Here is a 26,557-nt window from a genome sequence, read left to right as displayed (position 1 = left end):
AAGACAGGTGGTAAAAGTTTATGTGATCAGTGGTTGGAATATGTCACGTTACATACTATATATGCATTTGCACCTCACAGCAAATGATGCTCCAGTAATAGCACTGGCTACTGAACTACAAACTGCTTCAAAGCATGCATTTACTGAACTCATTTGAACTAAAATTATCTGCCAATGTAGAGCATAATTTCAATGTATCTTAAAAATGATAATTTAGATTAATATCTGATATATCTTTCATTATTAAGGAAAAATATATTTCTTTTCAGATGCAATTGTGTGGAACCAGAGCATCCTAGCAATAAAACCTTACAATACTGGCAGGACTACAATATATCTGCATCTGATGTGCCATGGGGGAACCTAACTGTGTCAGTAAGTAAATTTGGGAACTTAATAAATAAAGGCATAGGCATAAATAAGTCTGTCCATCTTACTGCAACAAAAATATTTTAAAAATTACCAATTTTCCTGCTCATATTTGTTCAAATAAATAATAAAAGATACTTAACAAAAATTAACATGAACTTTATAGTGTTATCTCATTCTGTAAGCTTTTTGCAGCAAGTGTGTGCATTTTATGCCCTGCTTTGGAACCTTCTTGACACACTAGCACAAGAGCTTGGCTGAGATTAAGTCAAACATGTCAAATGACAATGAATTTGTCCTAAATTCTGCCAGATGGCAAAACCAAAGTTCCCTTGTGTAGAAAGAATCAGAAGTATTTATTTCCCCTAAAACACTCTTGCAGTAGTTCAGGCTATAAAAAAGAGGATGGGGAGAAAATTTCTCTTCAATGACCACTTTTTTCTCACCTTAAGTTCTGTAATTTCTTTTCCCAGGGGAGGAAGGGGATAAAGCTGCAGTTTAGTGGGGCTTGCATGAATGTGTAACAAATTTCTTAAGAGTACACTTTTCTATGTTTAAAGGATTTTATAATTCAAGTTTGCCTTTTTCAAAGTGACATCTACAGCTTGATTAAAATGTTGTGTTGAGACTGGGCCACCACTTTTTCCTGCAAAGGGATCATTTCATTACACAGTCAAAGAGAATTGAGTGCAAAAGACACCAGACTGAAGAGATAACTGAATTAACCAAATCACAGGCATAATCAAATTGAATACTTAAAAACCAATCCAGTGGACTGTCTCCAGAAGATACTGTTCTTTTTTATTTTTTTTTTTCCAAAGGCAGGAATGCAGAAGAACTCGTTTTAAGTTAGAGCTGTCTTTCATGGCTGCTCTGTCTTGCTTCCATGCCTTCCTCTGAGCAGGGACTGCTCCTCAACTCTGTTGGTGTGGCAACAGCAGAAAGAAAGTTGAGAACTGCTGGCCTGAGGGATTCCAGCAGTCCAGAATGAATATTCTCAAAATTGCAGCACACTCTAAGAGCATCTGTGCAGGAGCAGACTCCTCCTCTCACTTTCTCAGATCTCTGACAGTGTTTTTCAGAGTACATTTGCAGCTGAGGAGATTTAAAATAACAGATTTTGTTTTAACTATAAATGTAAAAGACTGGCTGCATTATATAAAACCCTTCAAAACTTTTGTGAAATCTTATTACCAAAACTTGAGTTTACATAGGTAGCAGTATAACTGACCAACTTTTCCCATAAGTCCCTGTAGTTGTCAAAGAAATAACTGATTTTTTTTGTACTTTTGTGTCTTTGGTTCTTGCAAGCACCATCAAGAAACTTCTGCTCTAGAGAACTGCAGTAAGAGATTAGACATTGCTGTCTGTAAATATTTGGTCAGACTCACCCCATTATGTCTCTTTTACTGCTCATATCTTCTTATATCTAGCTGAAATGTTTCAAGTTTCTGAAGTTCTGGATTCTCATTCTCTCTTAAAACCCAATGATTATTTTTTGCTTTCAAGACAAACCAAGTGTGAGCAAAGGATTTTGGACCAAGTATGAAGAGGATTTTGGACAAGTGTGAAGAGGATTTTGATGGTGACAAAATCCTCTTCATGAGGCATATGATCAACTTCATCCCAAGTTTACTGCTATAGCAGTATAAAAAACCTTGTGCTCCTTTGTCTCACAGTCATCAAATAGCAATTGTGGTTTTTTCCAAGGCAATCTTTTTTCAAAGCCAAAGTTTCCCATATCAGGATAATTGTGCAGTGAGTGTGATGAGCCAATGACACACTTGATTTAATACAAAAATTTCCTGATCTGGCAGGATGTTTCTTCCTGGAATCCCTGATACTTGCTGCTGCATTTCATTTTTCCTGGAATCCCTGATACTTGGTGCTGCATTTCATTTTTCATTTTCTTTTTCTTTCTGTTCCGTGTGGATGGATTGGGAAGAAGGAAAGGATTGTGAGTCCAGAGCTGGTAGCTCACATTTCTAGAGCTACTCTTTACGATTTTAGATGACTAAGGATAGCAGTCAAGAAGTTCTGGAAATGCTTTCTACTGTATCTGCATATTGATAATAAATTATATTAAATATAATTGATGTTAAATATTTAGGGTTTTCGGGCATTTTATCAGCTCTTCTTGTAAGAGAAAGACAATTTACAGGATGTGCTGCCCCCGTGTGGTATTAAATGTATTGGGCTCCTTTTAGCCCAATGCCACGCGCCCTAAATAGCTTTTTCTTCAATTGCTGGGGCTGTGAAGGGAAAACAAAAAAAGCAGTTCTTGAGAATGCACCAGGAGCAGACTTTCTCTTTGTGCCTTTTGAACTTTGCTTTCCACACTTGGAGAGTGTTAGTAAGTGTAAATCTGTATTTGTACACAGAAAATAAATCAGTGTACTTGCTGAGTTTGAAGAAACCTGGTTTTTATGTTAATGACTTTATGGTATGTCTTAGTGACTTCATCATGTAATATGGCTAAAAAAGAGATTCCTTTTGGAATTTTCCATGCAGACTAGTGAGTTTTAAGTTTTAAAGAATAAATATCTAGAAATTGTTTTACTATTTCTAGTAATACAATTTAGGAGAGAGATTGGGAAGAAAATGTTAGTGTAAGCATGGATAATTTTTAGAACAACACTATTTTTCTCTCCCTGATAGGAATGTAAAAAGTTTCATGGCGAGTTTGTTGGGCGAGCCTGTGGTCATCATGGCCCTTACGTTCCAGACGTCCTCTTCTGGTCTGTCATCCTGTTCTTCTCCACAGTAACGCTCTCATCCACCCTGAAACAGTTCAAAACCAGCCGGTACTTCCCTACTAAGGTGTGTGCCCTTATTCCAATTCCAAATTTGCCATTAGTCATGTCCAAGTATGAATTCCATCTGCATTGCAAATTCACTTAACTGCTGGTGAAGTAGACAGGGCATCTTTTCTCTGTTAGAAACTCGTGTCAGAATAAGCATGGTTTTAGCTGTAAGCTAAAACTCTAAGCTGTACTAAAACAGTGATGAAAAATCTTAAGTCATAGCTGAATGTTTTAGTTAAAATTGTAATTTCTCTCAATAATCATAGGTACGCTCTGTTGTCAGCGACTTTGCTGTCTTTCTCACTATTTTGTCCATGGTTTTAATTGACTATGCCATTGGAATTCCATCACCAAAACTTCAGGTTCCAAATGCTTTTAAGGTAAGTTGTTGATAAATTGCACTGCTTTATCATTTTGCAAAATAATCTACTATGATGGGTTTATAATTGTTTATTATCATCATCAGGGAGTAGTGATTGTATTTTAATTTTTTTGTGTTCACAAGCAATTATGCAACCTCTCTGATTTATGGATCATGTAAGTGAACCTCTCCTATCAGGCTCTTTCATGCTTCTTAATGTTTATTTCCTCTTAGAAATTAACAGGGCTTGAATCACCCAAATTCTAAACTACTGTAATGTTCTGGGGCTTCCCCCAAATTTTGTGTTTACTGTATCAAGTGTAACCTGTAATAATCCAGATGATTTTATTATATATTTTATTATATGTAATTTCTTGGCTTGGCATCAGAGGAAGTCTAGTATGTTTTTTAGTGCTCTATATAGGTTGGTTTTAAAGGAAGTAATATCCTAATAATGTTTTGTATGTATTCTTGTGAAATTGAAATGTGAATAATCCTTACAGCTCTGACTGGCCATGCATGACTGTTTTTGTAGCCCACCAGAGATGACCGTGGCTGGTTTATTACTCCTCTGGGGCCGAATCCTTGGTGGACAGTGATAGCTGCTGTAATTCCAGCCCTGCTTTGTACTATCCTTATCTTTATGGACCAGCAGATCACAGCTGTCATTATCAATAGAAAAGAACACAAACTAAAGGTATTCAGTCAAAATTTATGCTTTCACTGTTTTTTTCTCCTTCAGATTATGTAATGTGTATCCATCTACTTTAGTATACTAGTTTGTAATATATTATATAGAACCCCTTTAAATTTTTATGCTTTTTTCTTTGTTGGTCTGTGTGGTACCTGTGCCTTGTGTCAGTGATCCACTGCCTGACAGAGGACTTTATGAATGTTATTTGGAATACAGATTCTGAGTTAAGAAAGTGATGCCTTCTGTGCTTTAGTAAAAGGATTCATTCACTAGAAAAAACTCCCTTCAAGTTAATAGTCTCCTTAAAAACCACAATCTTAATGGCCTCTTCAGGTATTGACAGTATTGTTCTACTGGATGGATTTTTAAAAACTACTCAGGGGTTATTTCATAATATAAGTTTTTTTTCCTTCTCTTCATCCTGCTCTCTGTGGTTCTGCCCATCCTTTTTTTAATGCCCTTCCTACGTTGAAGGAGGGAGAAGAATAAAACTGAGCCTTAGAGCACAATGGGTTCTTAAAACAACATAGGACATCTTCCTGCTCTGTTCTCTAACACTTTAGTTGCCTACAGATGGAGAGAGAAAAAGGGACATCACCCCTCTGAAAAACTGTTGGGCAAAATCTAGCAGCAGGTTTCTGTACATGTATATGCAGCAAGCTTAGGCTTTTTTTTGACATACTTTTAATAAGCAGCAATCCAATCCCAAGTTGCTTTAGCAAATGCATTTGCAACCTTCACTTTGCATTGCCTCTTCTTGGATGATTGTGACATTTGATATGTTCTTTTTTTGCCCTCTTTGTCAGCCTGGCTCTTCATGTCAATCCATAGCATTGCATGTGGTTAACTTGACAGATGCAGGAATTTGCTGCCAAGCTTTGGAATGTGTTTTTTCAGCACTGGCATCTGGGAGTCAGATGGTCCTCCTGGCTGCCCCCTTGTCTTGCTGCGTTTTAGTTTTGCTGGGGTCTGGTGTAGCATCACCTGTTGCTATGCTTCCTTTTCTTCCCATATGTCAGGTTCCTCAGATCATGTATGAATGTGAGGAAATGCTCTCGGATTCTGTATGCATTAGCAGATACATTCCTCATAAATGTGTCAGAAGGTAAAAAAAGGTGTCTCTGTTAGGATTTAGAATTAAACTCTTTCTTTGAGTGCATTGTGCCTGTAACTAATATCTGTGTTTGACACATCTCTGAGTTTGTCAAGATGTGTCTTGGAGATAAGACTCATAAGCACTTTTGGGGAGTGAGGGAAGGTTGCTACAGTTGATTCTCTTCATTTTCTTTACTTTTCCCCCTTTTTAAATAATGTAAGCAAATAAGATGGCATTTTCATTTTGATATGTGGCTTACATTTTCATAAACCCAGACGCTTCCCATTTTAGAAGTAAAAGTTGTCTTCATAAAGAAATGATTTGTTTGCTTCCAACTCATTTTCCCCTCTTTTTTTATACTTCCCATAGCAAATTCTGGATAGTGCACATTTCAGCTTTTGGCAGTCTCTGTAGCAAACCCTTCCAAGTTTAGTTTAGTTACTTTTTTTATGTCAAAAGGCATTTGCATGGGTTTACAGGCAAAATTATGGTTCAACATATTCACATTGTTTGCATGAACATCGCTGTTTCATCAGACCATGACACTGGATTTGTTGCCATATTGCAAAGTTTTGTGGAGATGGCGAACTACCTGACTTTTTAAAAGAAAATAGCCTCAGCTGCTGCTTGCAGCTGTGAGGATGTCCTGGATACTTGCTAAAATTGAAGTGAAATATCCCACTCAGCTATGGTTCAGCTATGGTAGCAGATATCTATAGAACCAAACTTGATGCATTTTTCTTTTTCAAGTGAGGGTAGTCATTGGGTTTTAATCTTATCTAAGATTCAGCCAAAGGGTTTTATGCTTGAAAGCAAACCATTATCCACCTGTTGGTAAATTTATGTAGCATTTGACCACTACAGAAGTGATCCAAACCCAAAGGTTTTGTATCGACTTTTCCTTATGGATATTATGATGCTATGTTTGAGTAAGGAAACCAATAAAGCAGTTTTTATATTTTAATTTAATTTTAATTTTTTATATTTTATTTTAATGTTTTAATTTCATAAATTTTATATTTTAATTTAATGTATCTTATTTTCTAGCTATCTGCTCTTATTTAAGATTATGTTACTGAAAATGTGTGTCATGGGTTACCATCTTAAAAAACTTCAGAAGGAACACTGTGGTTTTATGGCCCCTTCTAGCATAAAGGGACTTTGCAAATGTTGTGGATTTTTATGTAGGGAGCAATAAAAATACATACTTTTCCACCTCTTTGTAAGATCTGTGGGAAGTTGGCAGCACAGCTGGATGTTCTTCTCACTGTTATCCACAGAGGAGACTTAGTTAAAACAGAAAATGTATGTATTTTCCAGTGTCTTACCAGTATCCACTTTATAAGCAGGAAAGCTGTTTGGTACTCACTGTAGAGTGGATTTGTGGTACACTTAACTCACAACTGGAAGGAGTCCAGTGACATTGAGCAGTGAGTGTGAACCAGTAGGAATTCCCCTGAGATAACCAGTCTGCATCTCTACTGACCCAGCCTGGATAACACAGAGAAGGAAGCTCTATTTTTCCTACAAGTCTCAAGTTTTCAGTTGTCTCTAGCTGTTCATTAGGAATGCCTGCCAGGAGCGTTCTCCTGAATTCAGATGTCATTTTACATCTTTTTTCCATCCTTACTTTTCTTAACAGAAAGGATGTGGATACCACCTCGACCTACTCATGGTGGCAGTGATGCTTGGTGTGTGCTCTATTATGGGATTGCCATGGTTTGTTGCAGCCACTGTCCTCTCCATTTCCCATGTGAACAGCTTAAAACTGGAATCAGAGTGCTCTGCTCCAGGGGAGCAGCCGAAATTTCTTGGAATCCGGGAGCAAAGAGTCACAGGACTCATGATTTTTATCCTTATGGGCTCATCTGTCTTTTTGACAAGTATTCTAAAGGTAATTTGGGGAAGTAAGGGAAAGGTAAAGAATATTGCACTGAACATTTCACTGTTGTTACTGTATTATCTAATGAATGCTCTTTCCAGGCACATTACTAACTAGCATAATGTTATACAATGAGAGTTTCAAGTGGAATTCTAATTTTGCTTAATAAAGGGCCTAGCATTTTTAAAATAAAAACCTTGTAATGAAAATCTGGTCTGACTGAAGTCAAAGGGAATTCTGCCACTGAGCTGTATTCACACTTTGTCAGTACTTTGGGCCCATGGCAAATTACCATGAAACGGTCTCGTTATACCAATTTAAAATTTATTTAGATAATTTAAAAACATTTTGTAGTTTCCAAGTAATTTAAAAATATTTTCACAGTTGCAAGAGAAGTTCTGTGGTTTTTTTCTTGGAAATGAACAGAAAAATTATCTCATGCTTCCTGCATACTCAAGACAGCTCACCAGTGTCCTGAAAAAGGGTCTCTAGTTACAGTCATATATAATACCCTATATACATGTAATATAATTCTTTTAAAAGAATTATCTGGCCTCTGTGAAATCAATGAGATTTTTGGCACTGGCTTTAATAAAACCAGAACTTAGTCTTGAATATTGTGGCAGTGAGGGCAATAAGTCCTTAGAAATTGTACTTCCCAGCAGTATTTTATTGAGTATATCATAAAGCCTTCACTTTGAAAACATAGAGCATGCATTTTGTGTATTTAATATTTCTAACAGATTCCGTGGACATACCCATTTGCCTACACAGTTTATGTTGTGAACCTGAACATTTAAATTGTCTCTTTAAAAATCATTCCATGGAATCATTCACCGATTTCTAAATGTTTATAGCACAAAATATTATTTTTAGCAGTGAGAAGTATTTTATGTCTCTTGAACATTTTTCTGAGCCGTCTTTAAAGCAAAGAATTTAAGTATAAATTAAGGCCTTAATTTTTTTTGTGTAGTTCTGTTAATTGTATTAATAGGGAATTAAGTATATTGTAATAACTGGCCATGAGAGGAAAATAAAACTACACAGCCAGATTCTTCTTTTGCTTTATGCTCTGAGAAACATTATTAATTTATAATTGAGTGACTCTGAATTTACAACTTGTCTGATTAATGCAGGCATATGGCACTTTGTATTTCAACTGTTTTGAATGTCTTTCTAGAAGCGTTTAAAATTGTTAAGTAGTGTTTAATATGCTCTTCTCTTTCTCTCCTTGTTTGTGCAGTTTATTCCTATGCCAGTGCTTTATGGAGTGTTTCTTTACATGGGTGCTTCATCTCTAAAGGGAATTCAGGTAAAATGGATTTATGATGAGTGTGTTATTGATGATGCTTTCTATAAAAAATATTGCCGTTCTTCTTATATTATTGTATTAGCTTTTGTGTATAATCTTAAAGGAATGTTGCCAACCTTAAATTTTTGAAAGTGACTGCTTAAAAGGAAAAGGGATTCTCTCTAAATAGAGTATTCCCTTTAGGCCATGTGCTCCATTTTTTCTCCAATTTTTTGGCTGCTGATTTTTCTGTTCTCTCTTGTTATCAAGACAATCTTGCAGAGCCTAAAAACTGAGTAATAACTATCAGGGGCTCTTCCCTCTCTGCTGCCTGCCCATTCTCTTGCTTGCATGCTGCCTTTTCAAGTTCCTTTGCAGGGCTACCCTTATCTTGAACTTTGCCTTTAGGGCTAGCTTGCCCTAAAACTAACACAAGTGAAATTTTGAAGGTCTTCCCTGTGCAGATGAACACTCCAGGCAGGGAGGGGGAGGTCCCAAGCCACAGCACTTCAGGGTGAAGGGTCGAGTCTAGTGGAAGGGCAGGATTCCTGCAGTGGCCTCAGGGAGGAGTAGCTGGCAGAAGTTGGCATTCCAGCACTCAGGCTGGGGTGGTGCTGTGCTCTCTCTCTCCTGGCTGACTGCAGCATGGAATGGCAGAGTGTCAAATCTTATAGCCCACGAGGCATCAACACACCTTGTGACACAATTGAGAAATCACACAGTGAAAACACAAGTTACACGGTGCAAAAGGTCAAATAGAAAAAGCAAAGAAAATTTCTGATTTTTTTCATTACATTTGATTGCAACTTACCTCCATTTATAGGCAAAACTGGGATTTTATTTTTTTTGACTGGTGGTCTCTATTCAGAGACTCTTCTTTTATAACTTTGCCTATCTCTTATCCTTTGGGTTGATATTCTCAGAAGTGTAGTTTGGCTTTTACTGAGGTTTAAATAATTTCAATTTAATATGGTTCAGCTGTTTCTCAGAACAGGGGTATGAGAAAGTACACTACACTATTGAGGAGTGTTTTTAAGACATGCTGAAATCTGGCTATCTTTACTTGGAAAAGTGATAGCATCCCCCTCCTTATCTTCCTCCCCCATGCTGGGATAAGGAATAGAGATTTGATAAGATGGCTTTTGTGGGAGGATGTACTTTTTGCTGTTTCTGTGAAAAAGGAATATACTCAAATCTGACTAAATTAAAAGCTTTTAAAAAAATGCAGTTTGTACATGCTCAATAAAAATTTCCAAAACTTGACATTGCTGAAGGCTGTGTGAATATAGTATGTCTCATCCATGCAGGAAGAATTGGTGTACCACCATAATCACTGTGCCATGACATAAATGTCTCAGGTCAGTATGGAGCCAAATAGGCCTGAAAAATAGGAACCTCTCACATACATTCCTAGCAGCTTTCTGGCATTCATTCCTCTTTTTTTCTTTTTCATTTTCTGTTTCTGGTTTTGTGAATAAAGTGAAACATGGAGAAGGAAACAGCCTGGGATAAAATGTCTGGTGAAGTAAAAGAAAATTGTTCATTTGCAGGAAATAAAAGACTGCAGAGGTCCCTCCATGAGCAGCTTTTTATGTGGTAAAGGAGGCAGAGCTCAGTGGTTGACAAAGGAATCTAGGATGTATTAGGAAAGAGGTGTGATAGTGCACATACCCAACAGGATCAACCAGCTTCCATTCAGTGGGAATCATAATTGATTCAAGACCATTCTGGAGTCTGACTTTGCCTGATGTTAAGAGTTCACAATTTCAAATTAACCACCTTGTTTGTGTGTAACATCCAGTGTAGTGATAACGTGTGTAACATCCAATGAACAGGGTATTTCCTGCAGCATAGAATGGATGGGATGTAATTCAGCAGAGTTCAGAGTCTCAGCACAGCTGCAATACAACCTGGGGAGGCACATGTGTATTCAAATGGAAGGCACTGAATGATGACTAACCAAGTGATTAAACTCTGCTTAGTGACACGTTTCTCGTCCGTACTCTGGTGCTCAGTGAGGCGAAGACAAGTCCTTTGCACTGCTGGACTAGTCTAGATTAAAGGCTTATGGTTGTTACTGAGGGACTCTCTGTGCTGCTGAAATGATGTAGTTTTTGCCTTTAGAATAACAAGCCAGATTCTTTGGATATTCAGGATCTCTTAGGCAGTGTGTGAATGCCAGCATAGATGATCCTACACCTCATTTTGATCCAAACGTGTAAAATTTTCTCTTTCAGCTTTTTGACAGGATAAAGTTATTCTGGATGCCTGCAAAGCACCAGCCAGATTTTATTTATCTAAGGCATGTTCCTCTTAGAAAGGTCCATCTCTTCACTATAATTCAGCTGAGTTGTCTTGTACTTCTCTGGATTATAAAGGTTTCAAGAGCTGCCATTGTCTTTCCTATGATGGTATGAATTTTTTTATTTCCTCTAAAAATCCCTAATTATTTTCACTTGTGGATAATTATTATTGAAGAAAAATATAATTGTGGACAGTTAATTATAATATTGCTTTGATTCTGTGTTCAAGGAAAATTTGTAATGTATTAAGTAGTGAAAAATTTGACATTCAACCTCTGCTTCGAATCTTGTGTGTGGATATCCCAACTTATATTCTCTTAGGGAAAAATGTTCTCTTAAAGAAAAAATACTAACATTTATTTGACATTTTTTATTTAAGGAATATTACTAAATCCTGTTACAGAAAGAACATTCACTCATTAAGGAAGATTGCTTATTGAACTGAGGAGCCTAACAGTTCTGTGTCTTGGCATAAATAATGGTGGTCTGCTGCTTAAGGGATTTCTCTGATGATAATAGAAAATATTTACTGACCTCAGTGATTGTTATGCTTCAAACCATACTTCATTTGAACAAAGAAATAGCAGCTGTTAGCTTATTCAAACTAAAGGATAAAATTCTCGCTACAAACTGGTCACTTTTGAAAGAATTCCTCTACAAGACTATTTGTCTGTTTTACTTGTTTAATTTCCTAATTCTTTAAATTAATATCTTTTCAGGTCCTAGCTTTAGTATTTGTCCGAAAACTCATGGATTTCTTCTTTACCAAGCGGGAGCTCAGCTGGTTAGATGATCTGATGCCTGAGAGCAAGAAAAAGAAACTGGAAGATGCTGAGAAAGAGGTGGGTCATGGTTTCAGGTTTCTTTGTCTGTAGCAATTTATCAATTTCTCCTTCAGACATTTAGAGAAAATTCTGTAAGGCACATTCCATGTACCAAGCAGACTTGTTGGCAGTATCTAAGTGTAACATTGTCATATTTTGCATAAGTGCTTTTAAGGTTACAAATCTGATAGGCTTAGGTGAGGATATAGATTCTTAGGCTGCCATACTGTCATATAAAATATTATCCACAGTACTCCTGGGGATTGCTTCTGAGACCCACTCAGATGGTGTGCAGAGATGAAACCATGCCTGTAGGAAAGCCCTCAGATCCCAGATGCTGCACTGGGCTGGGTCTCATCCCTGCAGGAGATGCTGAGCAAGGAAGTGCAGATTTTAAGGTGTGTGGATGTCCCAGCTGCCTCTGAGCCTTACACAGGGCACAAGACATCACTCTGTGCCCTTTCTCAGCAATGCCATGACCCTGTGCAGTGTCCCAGTTACACTCTGGGCCAGAGTTGTCCTTCTGCTCCTGCAGAAACAATTCACTTTGTAATGAAAAGTGAATTCACTTTGTAATGAAAAGTGACCCTGCTAACCCCGTTAACCAAATGCTCAAACTCACATCCTGTGGCATTACCACCCAGGTGGCTGTTTCAGATCTGGACTCCTCATCTATTTTAAAGAATATGCTTTTCAGGTAATTCCTTACCAACTTGAAAATTATCCTTAAGAATGCCCTGAGATATAATCCAAGACCAGTGAAATGTGTGTGTTAAGGGTTCCCATTAGTAGCTTTATTTGCAGAAACAGAACATTAGCTAATAATGGGTAACTACACCAACTAGATTACTCTGCCTTTAGGATTGATTCTTCTGTAACCTTTGACAACTCCCTGCCTCTGTAACCTGGTAAACTCTTACCTTTGATTTCCTTGACACATTCAACATATTGTCATGGAATATATTTTGGGGAAAAGATTTTACCTATAATAGAAAAAATCCAGATGATTATTTACTATTTAGTATGTGCCTGTAAAACTACCAGGCTGAAATTAAAATATGTGAGTCATTGTTTTCTGCCTTGAATCAGAGCAGACCAGAGAGATGTTTCATCACGGTGTCTGTTGTCATCACAATTCAGAGTAACCAGAAGTAACCAAGGTAGCTCTCTTCATGTGGGTCTGGTTATTGGAAAGAATTCCTTGTTATACTTGTGTTTTGCTTATATGTCACTTTCCTTCCCTTGCTTGATAGGATGGCATCAGAAAACAAAACTGGGAAAATCTACTGGTGTTACTTTATTTCATTCACTGTCTATTTTGAGAGGTTATTTTTACATATTTTGGCATTTCTAAATATTTAGAGCTATTATTAAAACTGTTCAACTGTCAAAAACTTATGAAGCTGTGAAGCCTGGAAATGACAAAATTAACTAGTAATAAAAAACTTCTGACATGTAGCCTAAGGAATTAATTGGAGAGTTGCTATCACACAGCTTTTAAAAATAGAAGTATTCTACCCACAAGAATATTCAGAAATGTAGTTGACAGGATCTGAAACTTACTTGATTGGTTCCTAATTTCATCACTTAAGTTGTTTTTATATTTTTAGGCCATGTTTTTTTCAGGGCTTTGTACATTTATAGTGGATATGATACGTGCCTTACAGACCTCCTTTGGAAGCCACTTCGATGTTAATCAATTAAGTCTTTCTGAGACAAGAATGAACAAAGAACGTTCACATTTGAAGAAAAAAAAATTGTGACTTTTGAAATAGTTACAATAATGAAACATTGAAGAAACAAATTTCTGAGCAGAGAGAACTTAAGTTCTACTATTTTGGAAAATTGTACTGGCTCTTGCTGCTGATAACAAAAACCAGTGTTTGTGATGCACGTGGGCCTTTGGTGATCTGCCAGAAAATGATAAACTCTCTTTTTTAGGCAACCCTTGCTTTCAGACAGGCAGTGGTGAAAACTGTTAGAAAGGGAAACTGTTAAAGGGAAGGAAGCTGTGGAGGTCTCTGGGTGTCTGTTGCGCTCACACACACTGCAACAATTTAGAGCAGGGTTTGATGGTCACCTTCCTGCCAAGGCTTTTTAACCTCCTAGCTGTGCTTATCCTGAGCAGGGGTGTGGACATTGGGAATCCTCTTCTGGAGGTTGTTTTCCTTTGTTCTTGCAAGTAGGACATGACACTTGAGAGCTGCTCTATTCTTCTCCCTCTCCCTAAAGCAGATTTGCTGAATTTGTAATTTGCATAGGGGATTTTTGGTAGATTTATCTCCTAATTCTCTTCCAGTGAAAACTAATTTTGGGTCTCTTGTTTCACTACCTTTCAGTGAAAAATCAGTATTAAAATCAGTATTATCAATATTAAAACTGTGTGTGCAAACTTAAATCATCTTCCCTAATTTTTGCATGTAAAATCAATGCGTATATCCTGTTATCAGGGTTATTTAAAATTAATCAGATAGTTGTTCACTCACGGTTAATAATTCTCTTTATTGTTATAAAACAATGCTCTATTTGGCATTGGAAAATACCATTAAGTGAAGATACAACTTTTAAAATAGAAGGTTTTAAATATCAACTATTTAAGTAAAAGTTGAAAAGTATCTCACTTTAAGAACTTCAAATAAATACTTGAAGAAAATGGAAAGATGATTAAAGTACAGAAATTTTATCTTTCATTATTTCATATCCTGTCTCATGTCTAAATTCCTTTGTTCCAGGAAGAGCAAAGTATGTTAGCAATGGAAGAGGAAGGGACTGTTCAGTTACCACTAGAAGGACATTACAGGTAAAATATACCTTTCCTCTTTTAGGTGAGTTGCAATTAAATAAATGCAATAACAATATTTATTCATAATTCTTACTGAATATCAGGAGAATGTTTGTTTGGTACAAATAGATGAACTGAACCATACACTGCAGCATTTAACAAGGTTAGCTCTTTTCTAGTGTTTCCACACGATCTCACATTCCCTAATAAAAAGACACACTAGTTGGAAATCTTCCATTGGACTGCACTGCAGGATTAGAGTGTTCACAATGAACTTTGGCTTCTGACATGCACAGTGCAAAAGGAAGATGTAGAACAGGTCAAACCCTTCACCCTGATGCAAGCAGGGATCCAGGAAGGATTTTGAAAATGGTGCAGAAAAACTAGGTTCTTACAGTATTACACTGTAAAACATTCTGATTCAATCCTGTTATGTAAGATAATGAGTGAATCAAGAGCTGTCCCGGGTAGATAAAGCATAATGCAGGGTTGACACAAACTGAAAAAAGCATGAATATCTATGTTATAGATATTCATGCCAGCCCATAAGGAATGAATATAATTTAAAGTTTTCAGAAATAAATTCTTAATAAAAGATTTGAAATATCTGGTGACAGTAACCTCTGCATGAATGTGAGTTCATAGGAAAATCATCTTTGAGTGGCCTTCTCTCTAATATTTTAACACAAAGTGACCATAATGTCTCCTAATGCAAATCAGGAGATTTGTAACTGTGTCTCTGAAAAATCCCAGCCTATTCCTTTTGACTCATCACACTACTAATGATCTGGTTCTTTTCTTGTTTTGTCCATACCTTCTTGTTGTAATTTATATTAGCAATATGTAGCTTAATTATCTTGCAGTGTGATCTCTGTTGGTCTCCATTGTGTGTTGACATTGGTAGAGTTGCCTGGGTAATACCTGACTCTGTACTGTAAGGGTTGCAGTCCTGCAGCTAAAAACAAGAGTCAAGATGCTGGTGATTAAAGTGGTTCCCCAAAACAAAGAGCAAGTTTACTGAGGGCTTACTGAATGCCAAGTAACCATGAAGTCAGGAATAATGTACAGGCAACCCCTTAAAACACTGAAGTGTGTAAATACATGTTTGGAGCAGTCCAGGTAAAGCAAAAGAGCATAATGGCTACAAAGGGCCACTTAATACTACTGATTTGTTTAATTTGGGCATTTTTATTAGCTCTATTAAATTAGATATCAAAAATATTTAAGCACTCTTAAATATTTTATTTTGTTAAGGCTTTTGATTGCTTTTAAAATAGTTTTAAAAGTAGTTGGAGTCTCAGAGCATAAGTAGGACCTTTTGGGATCATGTTTAATCCAGGGATGCCGCTTTCGTGCTATGAAATCTTGGGCAGTAGTTAATTTCACACTTCTTTATTTTTCTCTTCTTTATTATTTGGTAGTGACACAATAAATTTTATTGATGTTACCATGATTAATTGCTTTTGGAGGAAGAAAATACTTTAAAAGTGCTAAGATGTTCTGAGAGAGTATTTAAGTAATTGTTCAGGACTTCTGAAGTTCAGCATAGTCTCTTAACTTACACTGCACTTACTGTCATCACCATCAGTTTTCAAGGACTTTTATTGAGTTAATAAGTAACAAGACTGATTGCTGATTGTTTTATTGTGTATTTACTTTCATTCTTATCTAGAGATGACCCATCTGTGATAAACATTTCTGATGAAATGGCAAAAACTGCTGTGTGGAAGACATTGTTGATATCCTCAGAGAATGCAAAAGATAAGGAGTCAAGCTTTCCTTCTAAAAGGTCTTAATTTTTTTAAACTTCATTATACTTTATATATTGATGTCAAACCAATATTATAATATTTTACTAGGGATTAGAAAGATTTTTAGCATTTTGCAGTTTTATTTCTTATGTCCAGTCGTAATATTCTGAGCTCAAAACACAAATTCACTATTTATTTAAAAACATAAATCACAAATATTTGCATGGTACTTAGTTATGCTCCAGTGGAAAATGAAGCTGAGCATGCGTGATGCTTGTGTAATGAACCACCAGCCTCCACCTGGATATTGCATTTGTTCTGCTTGCTTTTGTACTTTCCTCTTGAAAAAGAAGTGATCATCAGTGCCCTGGAAATAGCTGTATGAAGAACCCACTACTCTGAATGCAATCTAATAATATTTGGAGTGAAAATAATTTTATGATTGCATTACTTCTTTACACTTTTCTGCCTACTTCACTTGTACTCAAAACAGTTAAATAATTTTAGAATTTAGTCCAGTAAAATGAAGACATATTATTTTATCTGTGCTACAGAGTTACGACAGGAATAAGAAAATATTAAATTCAAGCACAGTGTGATTTTCTAAGACAATCTTTTCCGCTGCTTCCATAAACTTAAAATGTAACTATTTTCTATTTAATTGTTTTGTACCACACTTCTGTCATAAGCTCCCCTTCCTAATCACTCTAGAAGCTGATTCCCCCAAGGTAAGACCCCAACCCCAACCTTTTCCTTGATTGTGTCTTCCCATTCAAAATGGTGTCACCTTGGAACACAAATGAGTTGACTTTGTGGAGTTTTTGGGGAGACAAGATGAGGAAAAATTTCAAATAAGAATGTAAAATGTCTTCATTAAAGTCCCAAATACTGGATTTTGAAATTTAGTCTGTATTTAAAATAGTGTATTTAAATAGTGTAGTGTATCAAATGTATCAAATGTAGTGTATCAAATGCTCCATTTATTCCTAGTCATCTTTTCTAAAATGCAGAATTATATTCTGCCCATTTCTAAATATCCTTTTCAAAAGCCCATGTTTGAAACAGCTAGTCGTTGTTTCGAGGTGAACAGCTGCAGTAAGAGAACACTTGTACTGATAGTGTTTTTTTAATTTTGTTACCCCAAAATGGCATGCTGCCTTTCAGAGTTGTTCCTTTCCCTGTACTGCACAGACAAGGCTGAGCAGTTGATGACCAGAGAACCTTCATTTCAGACACCCATGGAGCAGCCCACTAATGTGGTCATTTTGATAATATTTCACTCAGAGTCAAAATAGCCTAGTTCTTGTTTGCCTTCCACCCTACACATGGACTGAAAAGGATCACTGAAATCAGTGTGGTGCATGGGAGGAGGATCTGCTGCAGGGTTTTCATATGCCAAGTGCCTCTGCTGTCCAGGCTGGGAAAGCCTGGAGAAAGAGAAGAACCTGATGTGGTATATTCACAGCCCCTGGGTACACAGGAGTTTTAATTTTCTTGGTGGATGTTGCTTTCTCTGGTGGTACAACAGATGATATAAACATAAACCTCTGAACAAAGAACATCCACATAGATTGTGGCTCAAATAAGAGATCTTCCCTTTAAACTGCAGTGAAATAGAAACTAATGAAATAGAAAATAATTTTCTAAAGATCTAATTTTCTTGTATCTTTGCTCTTGAAAATGAAGACTCAGGAGAAAGGATTTTTCTGGTTTTAGATATTAAAACAGCCCTATTATAAACAACCAACCTTAAAGACTCTAAAATCCTGCATTTTCAGGTGCTCTAGCTTGTCTCAGGTTCTGAGAGAGGAGTAGATTCAACGAGCTTTAACCCTGAAAGACTTTTTTTCTGATAAGCAAAGCCATAAGCAACTTTAGTCTTAAGTCATATTAGGGATAGAACTACAAAAATATTATAGAACATAATGCATGTACCATTAAATGATGATATAATTCAATCCTAGATAATTAGTGAGGAAAAAAGCCCTCTTGGAATGGTAGCAGTTGTAAGGATAAATTTTGTAAATGATCAAGATCAGCAGTATTAGATTAACAATTTCTGCAGTGAAGGGTACCTTATCATAGAGGGGGAAAAAATCTCATTTTGAAATAGATTTTACTGATACTTTGTGAAGTTCAACTACATAACATTTAGTATTCCCTTTCTGCTGTCAGTTCTGCTTCCTTATATCTCAAAATATTATAAAATGGGGATAATTAAATTATGATAGTATACTATGACTTTATGTAATGCCTATTATGCAAGGCATTGACAAGTTAACAAGAAGTTACTCATAGTAATTAAATGTTGACTTGACTTGGCCAATTATAAACTAAGACCATCTACAAAAAGAGATTTTAGGAAGGGTTTATACAAATGACTTCGCAATCTGATGCATGGATAATTTCTATCACAAGATGTGCCCTGGCCCTGAAGTGGCATAGTGTGAGAGCTCTTACATCCCAGGCTCCTGAATGCTTTTACCTGGCTAGAGACAGAATTACGAGGGATTCAGTCAAGTTGCCTATCCATAGAGGCACCTGAACTTTACAATTTTCCAACCTTTGTTTATTATTGAAATTCTCAGGAACCTGAAGGTCTGCCTTTGAGCCTTTCTTGGTAGAATGGAACACCAAGGCACTTATCTGAAGCACAGCCCTCTTTGGTACATGTAAATAAACATTCCTCTGTCTTTGCTCACAGTATTAAGCCCTTCAGAGAGCAATTTCAAAGCATACGCAGATCTGACCATGGACAGGAGATAGACTGGTTTTAGCTGATCTTTTAAAGTATTGGAGAAAGAGGCATCTTTGTAGATGATATGAGTGAGTTTCCTTTTGCACCTGAAGGTATGAAAATCCCACATCCCAGACCTTCCTGCTCAGCGTGTTAGGCTACTCCCTTGGCAGGGAGGAAGAGAGCTCCAACCCCTTTACAGATCCACCAGTGACGTGTTTTACTGGAAAAAGACTGGACTTGTCCTTTTTTTTTCAAATTTCTCAAGGCATTAAAGCCCACATCTGCAGGAGCTGCTCAGAGATGTGAATCCTAAATAGAAGGAAGACTTTCCTGGTATCACAGAGGCACCTAAAACGTGGAAATATTGTAGACTGTAAGGCACACAACACCTCAGTGTTTGCTTTTACTAAGCACAGGTAACTCCCTGCCTGCTGTACTGCTGCACTTGCAATTCACCCCCCCCTGGAATTTGTTTGCATACCCTTTGTGTGCAGAAAGTGTAACGTACCCCCAATTCTATCACTGTTCTACAGAAGGTGACAGATTTGGCAGTTGAAGTGGCAGAAGTTGGTATTCTTTAGCTATTTCCATTAACACCTCTGGAAGCTGCCATAGGCATAGAAGTAAGCTTTGGCTGAACTGAATTGTATCCTTAAAGCAATTTTTACGTGAAGAAAAATGTCAAATGATTGTAGAATTGTGCATGAATCGCCGTAAGAATTTGAGAATTGATCTTGCTTTCTTTAAGCCTTGCGTAACTCAGCCTATTTCTCATTCATTCTAGTTAAGGAATTATTCCCATGAAACCTGGTAGGTTATGTGCTTGCTACAGGTTTGTTCTCAGAACCATCTGGTTTTCTTTAGATACCCTGCCACTCTTTGTTGAAGGCTTGATTTGCCTGTGTTGTGGAAGCCTCTTTGCATTTTCATGCTGTGATTGAGACTCATTGGAAGAACATGACTTTATATTTATTTACGCTGTTGTAAATTAGGACACTCACACACACAAAAAATCATCTGCTTTGCACGTATATTGCTTTCTGTAGGCAAATCAACATTGTTTTAACTGGAGAGAAAAAAAAGCTGAATCAAAATTTGAACTCTGGTTTAGTGTTCTGAATGATACAGCTTGTGTCTGATCTTTCAGGCTTTTTTTTTATTTCCTTATAATGTATACATGAGGAAGTATGTATTATACTCCACATGGGGAATATTTTCTCTCCCCATCCTCCCCAGACTTCTGCTCTCCCCAATCAAGACTGAAAGCCAAATATTTGTTCGATATTGGCTTGCACCACTCTAGTTCAGAAGCATTCCTCCTAAATGTACAGTTGAACAAGAGAATACATTTTAGAGACAAGAAGTACTAACTGTGACCTCTTGTTTGTTCCATTTAAGAATGCCCTGGTATTGTCTGAGAACTGTACCATTACCATTATTTAGTAAATTAAGTTGTATTTGCCAAAAAAGTAAAAATAAGTGGCTATCTTTGCTTGCATGCTGGCTGTCTGTACATCTTAAGTTCTTTACCTACCTTGTCACTAAAACGCTGCCTGATGTCTTCTACACCATTCAGCACAGAAATTTTCACCTGCTTTCCCAGTTTGTGCCATGAAGCATGAAAAATAAAGTATCTGTGCAATGTTGGTTTTCAGGTAGATTATATATATAGTTGTGTGTGTGATAGTGCTACCGTAACTCTATTTTTTTTGTTTCCCCTTTCATTTCCTAGTGCTGAAATCAGAAAAGAGAAGAAAGCTGACTCAGGGAAAGGTGTTGACCGGGAGACTTGTCTATGACTTGCTCTTCAAGTAATTTTTTGCAAACGAATTAAAGGAGTGCCACAACCACTAAATATAAATTATTTACCTTGTAACTTTTGTCTTTCATCTCAAACTAGCACAGGTAATGTAGTGCAATATTTGTCTCATTCCACCTTGTCTACCTTGTCTAGTATCAATGTAAATGTCTGCAGTAGCCAATGCAAAAAATCTTTGTGTTCGTTGCTGATCTTGGCCATTTATCAGTACTTGTATCAGAAATGTAAGAAGCAAATTTTCTTTCAAATTCAACTTTCCTCTTAATAGGTTTGTACTGTATTTTGCTACTTTTTCTGTGTGAGAATACTTAATAATCTTGATTCAAGATGAACTTGAAAACCCTTGTTCCAATTTTTTTTTTTTAATCACCTAACTAGTAAATGATTTCAAGAGACCCAAATTGATGAGCGAACATTAAGAAGTTTATAAAATAACAAGTGATCTGACCCTGTGAACAAACTAACAAGGATAATACTTTCCTCCTTAATCCGTCCATTTGAAGTCATGGATTCAGTTTTGCAATGTGAATTGCAGGGTCAGATTCTGTATTTGTGAAGTTTTCCTTGATTTAATACAGTGTATTTAATATTAAAATTTGTATGTAACTGGAACATAGTCCTATATATATATAAATATATATATATATAAAATTATATATTAAAGCATTTTCTCACCTTAGCTAAAGAACACCACCACATCCTCTGATGTGAAACATGGGTACAGTATTTCTTAAAATGCGATTTGTGATTACGGTATCTTATCTTGTATTGTATGAATGTTGCCATGGTGGGCCAAACAAATGCATTTTGTCATTAATCAATCCATTACTTTATAATAGGGAAATTTTTGTAGATACAAACTATATCCCACATGCAGTTTTATCACCTGCCCAATGATCTTCCTTTTTATTGCCTAAAATTCAGCCACATAAAGGACATATTAATATTGTCTTCTCTCCACTAACAACTGTAAACCTCTTAGTTTCAGAGATTGTGTATAATAATTAAATGGGTATCCTGCTGTTGTTTTGTTACAGCTCTTTATTATTCCATCAAGTACATACTGATTAAAGGATAAAAACAACATTGCAAAGTAAAATGTGGCTTTAAGGCTATTACATTTTTTGTAATGGATTTTGTTACTGCCTGATCCTTCAAGCTGTTCTTTTGTGTAAAAGACTGCGAGATTAGGTGTTGAATGAATAGGGATGTAGAGCTGAAGTTTTATTGTGTTATTTGGAATTCACTGATTTTTAAATTTTTTAAGATAAATTTTTAAATTATTAAAATGAAAGCTAACTCTCAGTATTATGCTGTAACTTTGAATCCTAAAAAAAAGAATTGTAGTCTTGCAATCTTCGTAAGAACTCATCCATAGGGCTCTAACATTCCCCAGCTTTCCCAAATATGCAAATTTTCTATACACCTCATGAACAAGTTTTCCCATTCAGCACATTTAAAGTATTCCAATGTTTTTGTGTGTGTGAGTGTGTATGTTTTAATACTTTAGCCATAAATAATTGCATTTTGCTGCAAACTTAATAGGGTCACTGTTCTAAATTTACCTTAGCATTATCCAAGCCCATTAAAAGCCATTTTTATGGAGAAAACAAAAAAATCTAATGGACGCAAAGAAGAATTTACACCTAATTCAATGTTTTGTATATGTAAATTTAGGAAAAAAATGCTGATGCATTAAGGTTAAATGCTTTGTTTTGTGTACTTGATGATAAAATTGTAAGATTCCAATTGTTTTAAGGTTAGTATAGAAGCTCAATACTGGTTTGTCCTGAAAGCAGCCTGATGGTGTTTTAACATGTTGCCGACTTTGTTACAGATAATGTATACAATCAAAATGTATTAGCTTCACTTGACCAACTCTTAGAATATTAAGAAATCAGTGTATTCAATGGCATTCTGTATTTCTGTTCAGTATTTCAGAGTGGTTTTATTTTAAAACACTCTGGTTTTGCGTGAATTTAAGTGCTTTTCCAATGTTAATCTTAACGTTCTGAAATCACACACAATGTAAAGCAGATGTAGTGCTATATTTACTTCTAATTTCATATTCCTGCTCAAAATTACTCAACTTCTTGGATGTAATTTATTACAAAAGTTTATGTGTACATGTGAATAGACTATTGTGTTTTTCACAATTAAGATATGTTATGTGAAAATAAATATTTATCCTAACTAATTTTCAATTTTATTTTTATACTGCAAAACCCAGAAGAGGTTTACAATACCATGCAATATCTGACACGTCTACCTGACCTGAACGGGCCTCACAAATTAATGAGTGGTAGAGCCCAGCATGGCTCCCTTTCCAAGTGGAATCTCACAGAACCGTGCAAGGCTGTGAGTGTTGCTCCCTGGGTGGAGCTGGTGGTGATGTACTGGGTCTGACCAAGCACAGTAAGTGTGACACTGGGGACAGCTCAGAGCTCACTGTCCCAGGAAGCGAATGGGAACAAAGCTCCAATTTACTACTCAAGAGTTGGTCCCCTTTCCTCCTGAGAGAGATGATGCAGACAAAGCAGGAGTAGTTGGATCTTTTTAGAGATCAGTAGGTAAGGTCATACAATTTAAAATGTTTCTGTTCTTCTCAGAATCCTAAATTTCTGCTACTGAAAAATTTAAGGCCATGAATCGCAGTACTACATACAGTATTGACTCCATCTCACTAAATCCCTTCTGAGCTTCTTCACCAATTATTAAACCAAAGACTAGAAGTCTCCTAGCCTAAGAATGGTAGCAGTGACACCTCAAGATTCCGCTGCTTCTCTTAGGATTTTACACGAAGTGTATTGTGCAACAAACTTAAACATCCTTTTCACACAAGAAATAAATACAGAGAAAACCCGTAAACGGTAGATGTGCAACTGACTAGCATGTTGCAATAATTCAGGCACAACTGACTTCTAGCTTTGGACATTAATGAAACGAGCTAGATATTTTCTGTGGCCTCACTTTTAGTTACTTACCTGTGCTCCTGCAGTTCAAGCAAGTTGTCAGTTCCCTGAGGCAGCTCTATCATCCTGTTATTTTTGGAGCTGAGGGAGTTCTACCACAGTGAAAAATTAGACACTGAATTGATGTTAATTAGGACACTTACTATAGAAATGAAGTTTTCTTTTGTTTTGTAAGTTGTATCATTGTCTATTAGCAGCATATCTTAGAAGCTGCTTTCCAGACAAAATAAGATAATTAGCATTGCATTATGCAATGCCTCGCAGGTAAGACAGTTAAAAGGGGATGAGGGATAGAGAGTACAGAAGAGTTTGCCAGTGAGATGCTAGAATCATGTAGGTCAGATGTAAAGAATTGCATCTTAATGAAAGATCATATAATTTTTAGTTTCACTGTTTTTTTAAAATGTTTCTTTAATTATACTAATTCTTGCACTTACCTAAAGAGAGCCTGGTGAAAGTAGTTTTTTGGATTACAGAAACACTTTTTTTTGCTTCTATGACAGTGCGAGTGATAACATTAAAAGAAATCCTAATTATTTACCATTGCATACACAAGCCATATCATAATGATAATCTTTTCTTATAACCTGTCTCTATTGCTGGGATCTACCTTATACTGATATAGGTTTCTTTGCCTTGACTCAAAAGAATGAGGGATGTGATGATAAAACCTCTTGAAGATAACTGACAGCCTGTAATCCTGTAGAATTTAAACAGTGGTGCCAGTCTAGATTAGAGCCACTATTCCCTTGAACCCAAGATGGTATTTGTAAAACCCAGCTCCAATGTGCTTCAAAAAAATGCCAACAAACAGAACAAAACCACCCATCTTATTTTCTGAGTCAAGGAATTGTTAGTTTGTGAAAACAAAATCTGATTTTCTACTTGAGACTTTCTCATTTAAGGACAAGCTGCACAAAGTGCCTTAACATTCTTCCCCATGCTTTATCTGTCTGCATGAGTACTTTTACATTCACACCTAATGTCACTAATAACCCACAATACAGACATAATCAGATGCTGGCATGTAATACCAAGAAGCTAAGTGTTAGATAATCATGTCACACTCCATTACATGATACCATTACACAAAATCAGAAGCTTCACTGTAAATCATCCTCAAAATTAATGGGATTAAAAAAAAACCAGTGTTCTTTTTCTGAAGCAAAATTTTCAATGATGTGAGCTACACCTCATTTCATAAATTAATATCTTTATTATTTTAAAGCAGCACAATTTTTAGTAGAAGTGGATTGCATTTTTTCTATGTAAAATTAAGAAAACTAATCCTCAGATTAGATGGAGAAGCCTACCTGGAGTGCTGTAAAGAAAGCAGATATTTATTGGTAGGCTGTAAGGTTTTGCCAAAGAGCACATTCACAGGAGAGTAACAGTCCAGCCCTTGCTGTAAGTGACTGCTAGTTCACATTGTAATGTTTTATGTCTCAGTGTAAGAACCAGTTCCTATTCATCAGTACATGAGCAACTTCTACATTAAAAAAATAGGGCTCTTGTTCCCAGAGGAGATTTTGCAGTGCATATTCCCAGTGTAGCAGCCATTTTTACTGTAAAATAAGCAAAAATCATAGTACTATATGATAGCACACAAAGAAATTGAGTGGCACTGGTTTGATTAGGTGTCATTCAAAATCTTTGGTGAAAGCTGGTTATGTGCTTGCCTTGCAAGAGTTCTGGAACTGTAATACAAGAGATTGCAGAGCAAACACACTCACTTCAGGAACTGCAGTGTAAAGTATTTCATTCTGCACATACTAACATTGCAGTATTCCTGGTAACAATTCTAAAATAATAATTATCAAGCCTTACGAATTCCTGCAAAAATGTTTCTTCATTATTTTCACAGAAATTACCCCAGGGTTCATTTCATTTTTGATGGAAACATTATTTTTTTTTTTTATTCTGTGATGTGACATTTTTATCATTCCTTTCTCTAATACACAAACTGGATTGTTCCTCTTTTAGACTGAAATATCAAAAGGTAATTACTCAAGCAAGTACCATGCTTCCCAGAAGTCTGCAACATCATTCTGGTGATGTTAAGACCCGATTAAACAATCAATAAAAATGCAATAGTTGCTTGGCAACAGGAATCATTACAAAGATTAGCACTTCATTGTGTACACTGGTATCCCAAGAGCTGACTCTTAGCTCATCTTGATTTATACTGGCTCAGAGTACATTTTGTGAGAGTTTTCTGGAGAAGTACCATCACTAACGAGCACAATGCTGGTGCTAGTGCAGAGAGAAACACTGCTTTATGAAGTGGCTCATGTGGGTATAAATATGCTTGTGTGCTTGACCGGAGATGGAATGGTCTTTGTCAGTGTACCACTGTGTGAAAGAGAAATACAGAGAGTGTTAGTTGCAGCTACATCTCAATGAAATAAATCAAACATGACAGACATAAAAACCTGTGCAGCCATTTAAAATGATCCTAGCATGAGGCTTTCAGCATGGAGGCAAAGACATGATGGGGTAGGATTAAGCTCCTTCTTTGCATGTGGGACATGCTCTGTTCTTATGCTGAAGGTGTAAAAACAACATGTGGCTTGTCCACATGGAGGGTAGATTCAACTGTTCAGTTACAAGGGGTGCCTCACCTCTCCCTCGGTATGTCCTTTGAGTTTGGCTGAAAGAAAACCATGCCCTTGGCCTCCTTCTATACATCATCCTCTCTGGCACTGCTCCTCTAGGGCTGAGAGAATGTAGGAAAGGAAGAGCTTGCACCTTAGTCTGAGAACTTCCACACACAACATAAGAAAGGGCAAATAACTGCTTGTCTTACAAGTACAGTAAACACCAGACGTGATGGACAGGCTATCTGGGATTTTGCTGAAGCCAACCTTCC

General features: G+C 36.5%; 2 protein-coding genes across 10 annotated transcripts in view; one reads left to right on the top strand and one right to left on the bottom strand.

Moving 5' to 3' along the window:
• The window catches only part of SLC4A10 (solute carrier family 4 member 10), a 145,858-nt gene extending 122,945 nt beyond the window's left edge, over positions 1-22,913 (top strand). For 4 of the 9 annotated variants that reach the window (XM_005485248.3, XM_026792272.2, XM_005485246.4 and 1 more), the window contains exons 15-25: positions 270-375; positions 3,028-3,189; positions 3,440-3,553; positions 4,070-4,231; positions 6,967-7,218; positions 8,450-8,518; positions 10,735-10,908; positions 11,520-11,642; positions 14,357-14,424; positions 16,079-16,195; positions 20,630-22,913. In XM_005485248.3, coding sequence (XP_005485305.1) covers positions 270-375; positions 3,028-3,189; positions 3,440-3,553; positions 4,070-4,231; positions 6,967-7,218; positions 8,450-8,518; positions 10,735-10,908; positions 11,520-11,642; positions 14,357-14,424; positions 16,079-16,195; positions 20,630-20,696 — 1,414 coding nt within the window. In that variant the 3' untranslated portion in view covers positions 20,697-22,913. Of the gene's footprint in view, positions 1-269; positions 376-3,027; positions 3,190-3,439; positions 3,554-4,069; positions 4,232-6,966; positions 7,219-8,449; positions 8,519-10,734; positions 10,909-11,519; positions 11,643-14,356; positions 14,425-16,078; positions 16,203-19,162; positions 19,300-19,681; positions 19,730-20,629 lie in introns of those variants that run through there. The other 5 variants (XM_026792274.2, XM_074548605.1, XM_026792273.2 and 2 more) reach the window with 4 other exon arrangements.
• DPP4 (dipeptidyl peptidase 4) overlaps positions 10,752-26,557 on the bottom strand; it is a 54,517-nt gene continuing 38,711 nt past the window's right edge. The window contains exon 26 of the mRNA XM_014265728.3: positions 10,752-26,040. Coding sequence (XP_014121203.2) covers positions 25,942-26,040 — 99 coding nt within the window. The 3' untranslated portion in view covers positions 10,752-25,941. The remainder of the gene's footprint in view (positions 26,041-26,557) is intronic.

Source organism: Zonotrichia albicollis, chromosome 10 (genome assembly GCF_047830755.1).
Source record: "Zonotrichia albicollis isolate bZonAlb1 chromosome 10, bZonAlb1.hap1, whole genome shotgun sequence".
NCBI lineage: Eukaryota > Metazoa > Chordata > Aves > Passeriformes > Passerellidae > Zonotrichia > Zonotrichia albicollis.
The sequence above is the reverse complement of the archived record's forward strand: the minus strand, read 5'-3'. Positions and strand labels throughout refer to the sequence as shown.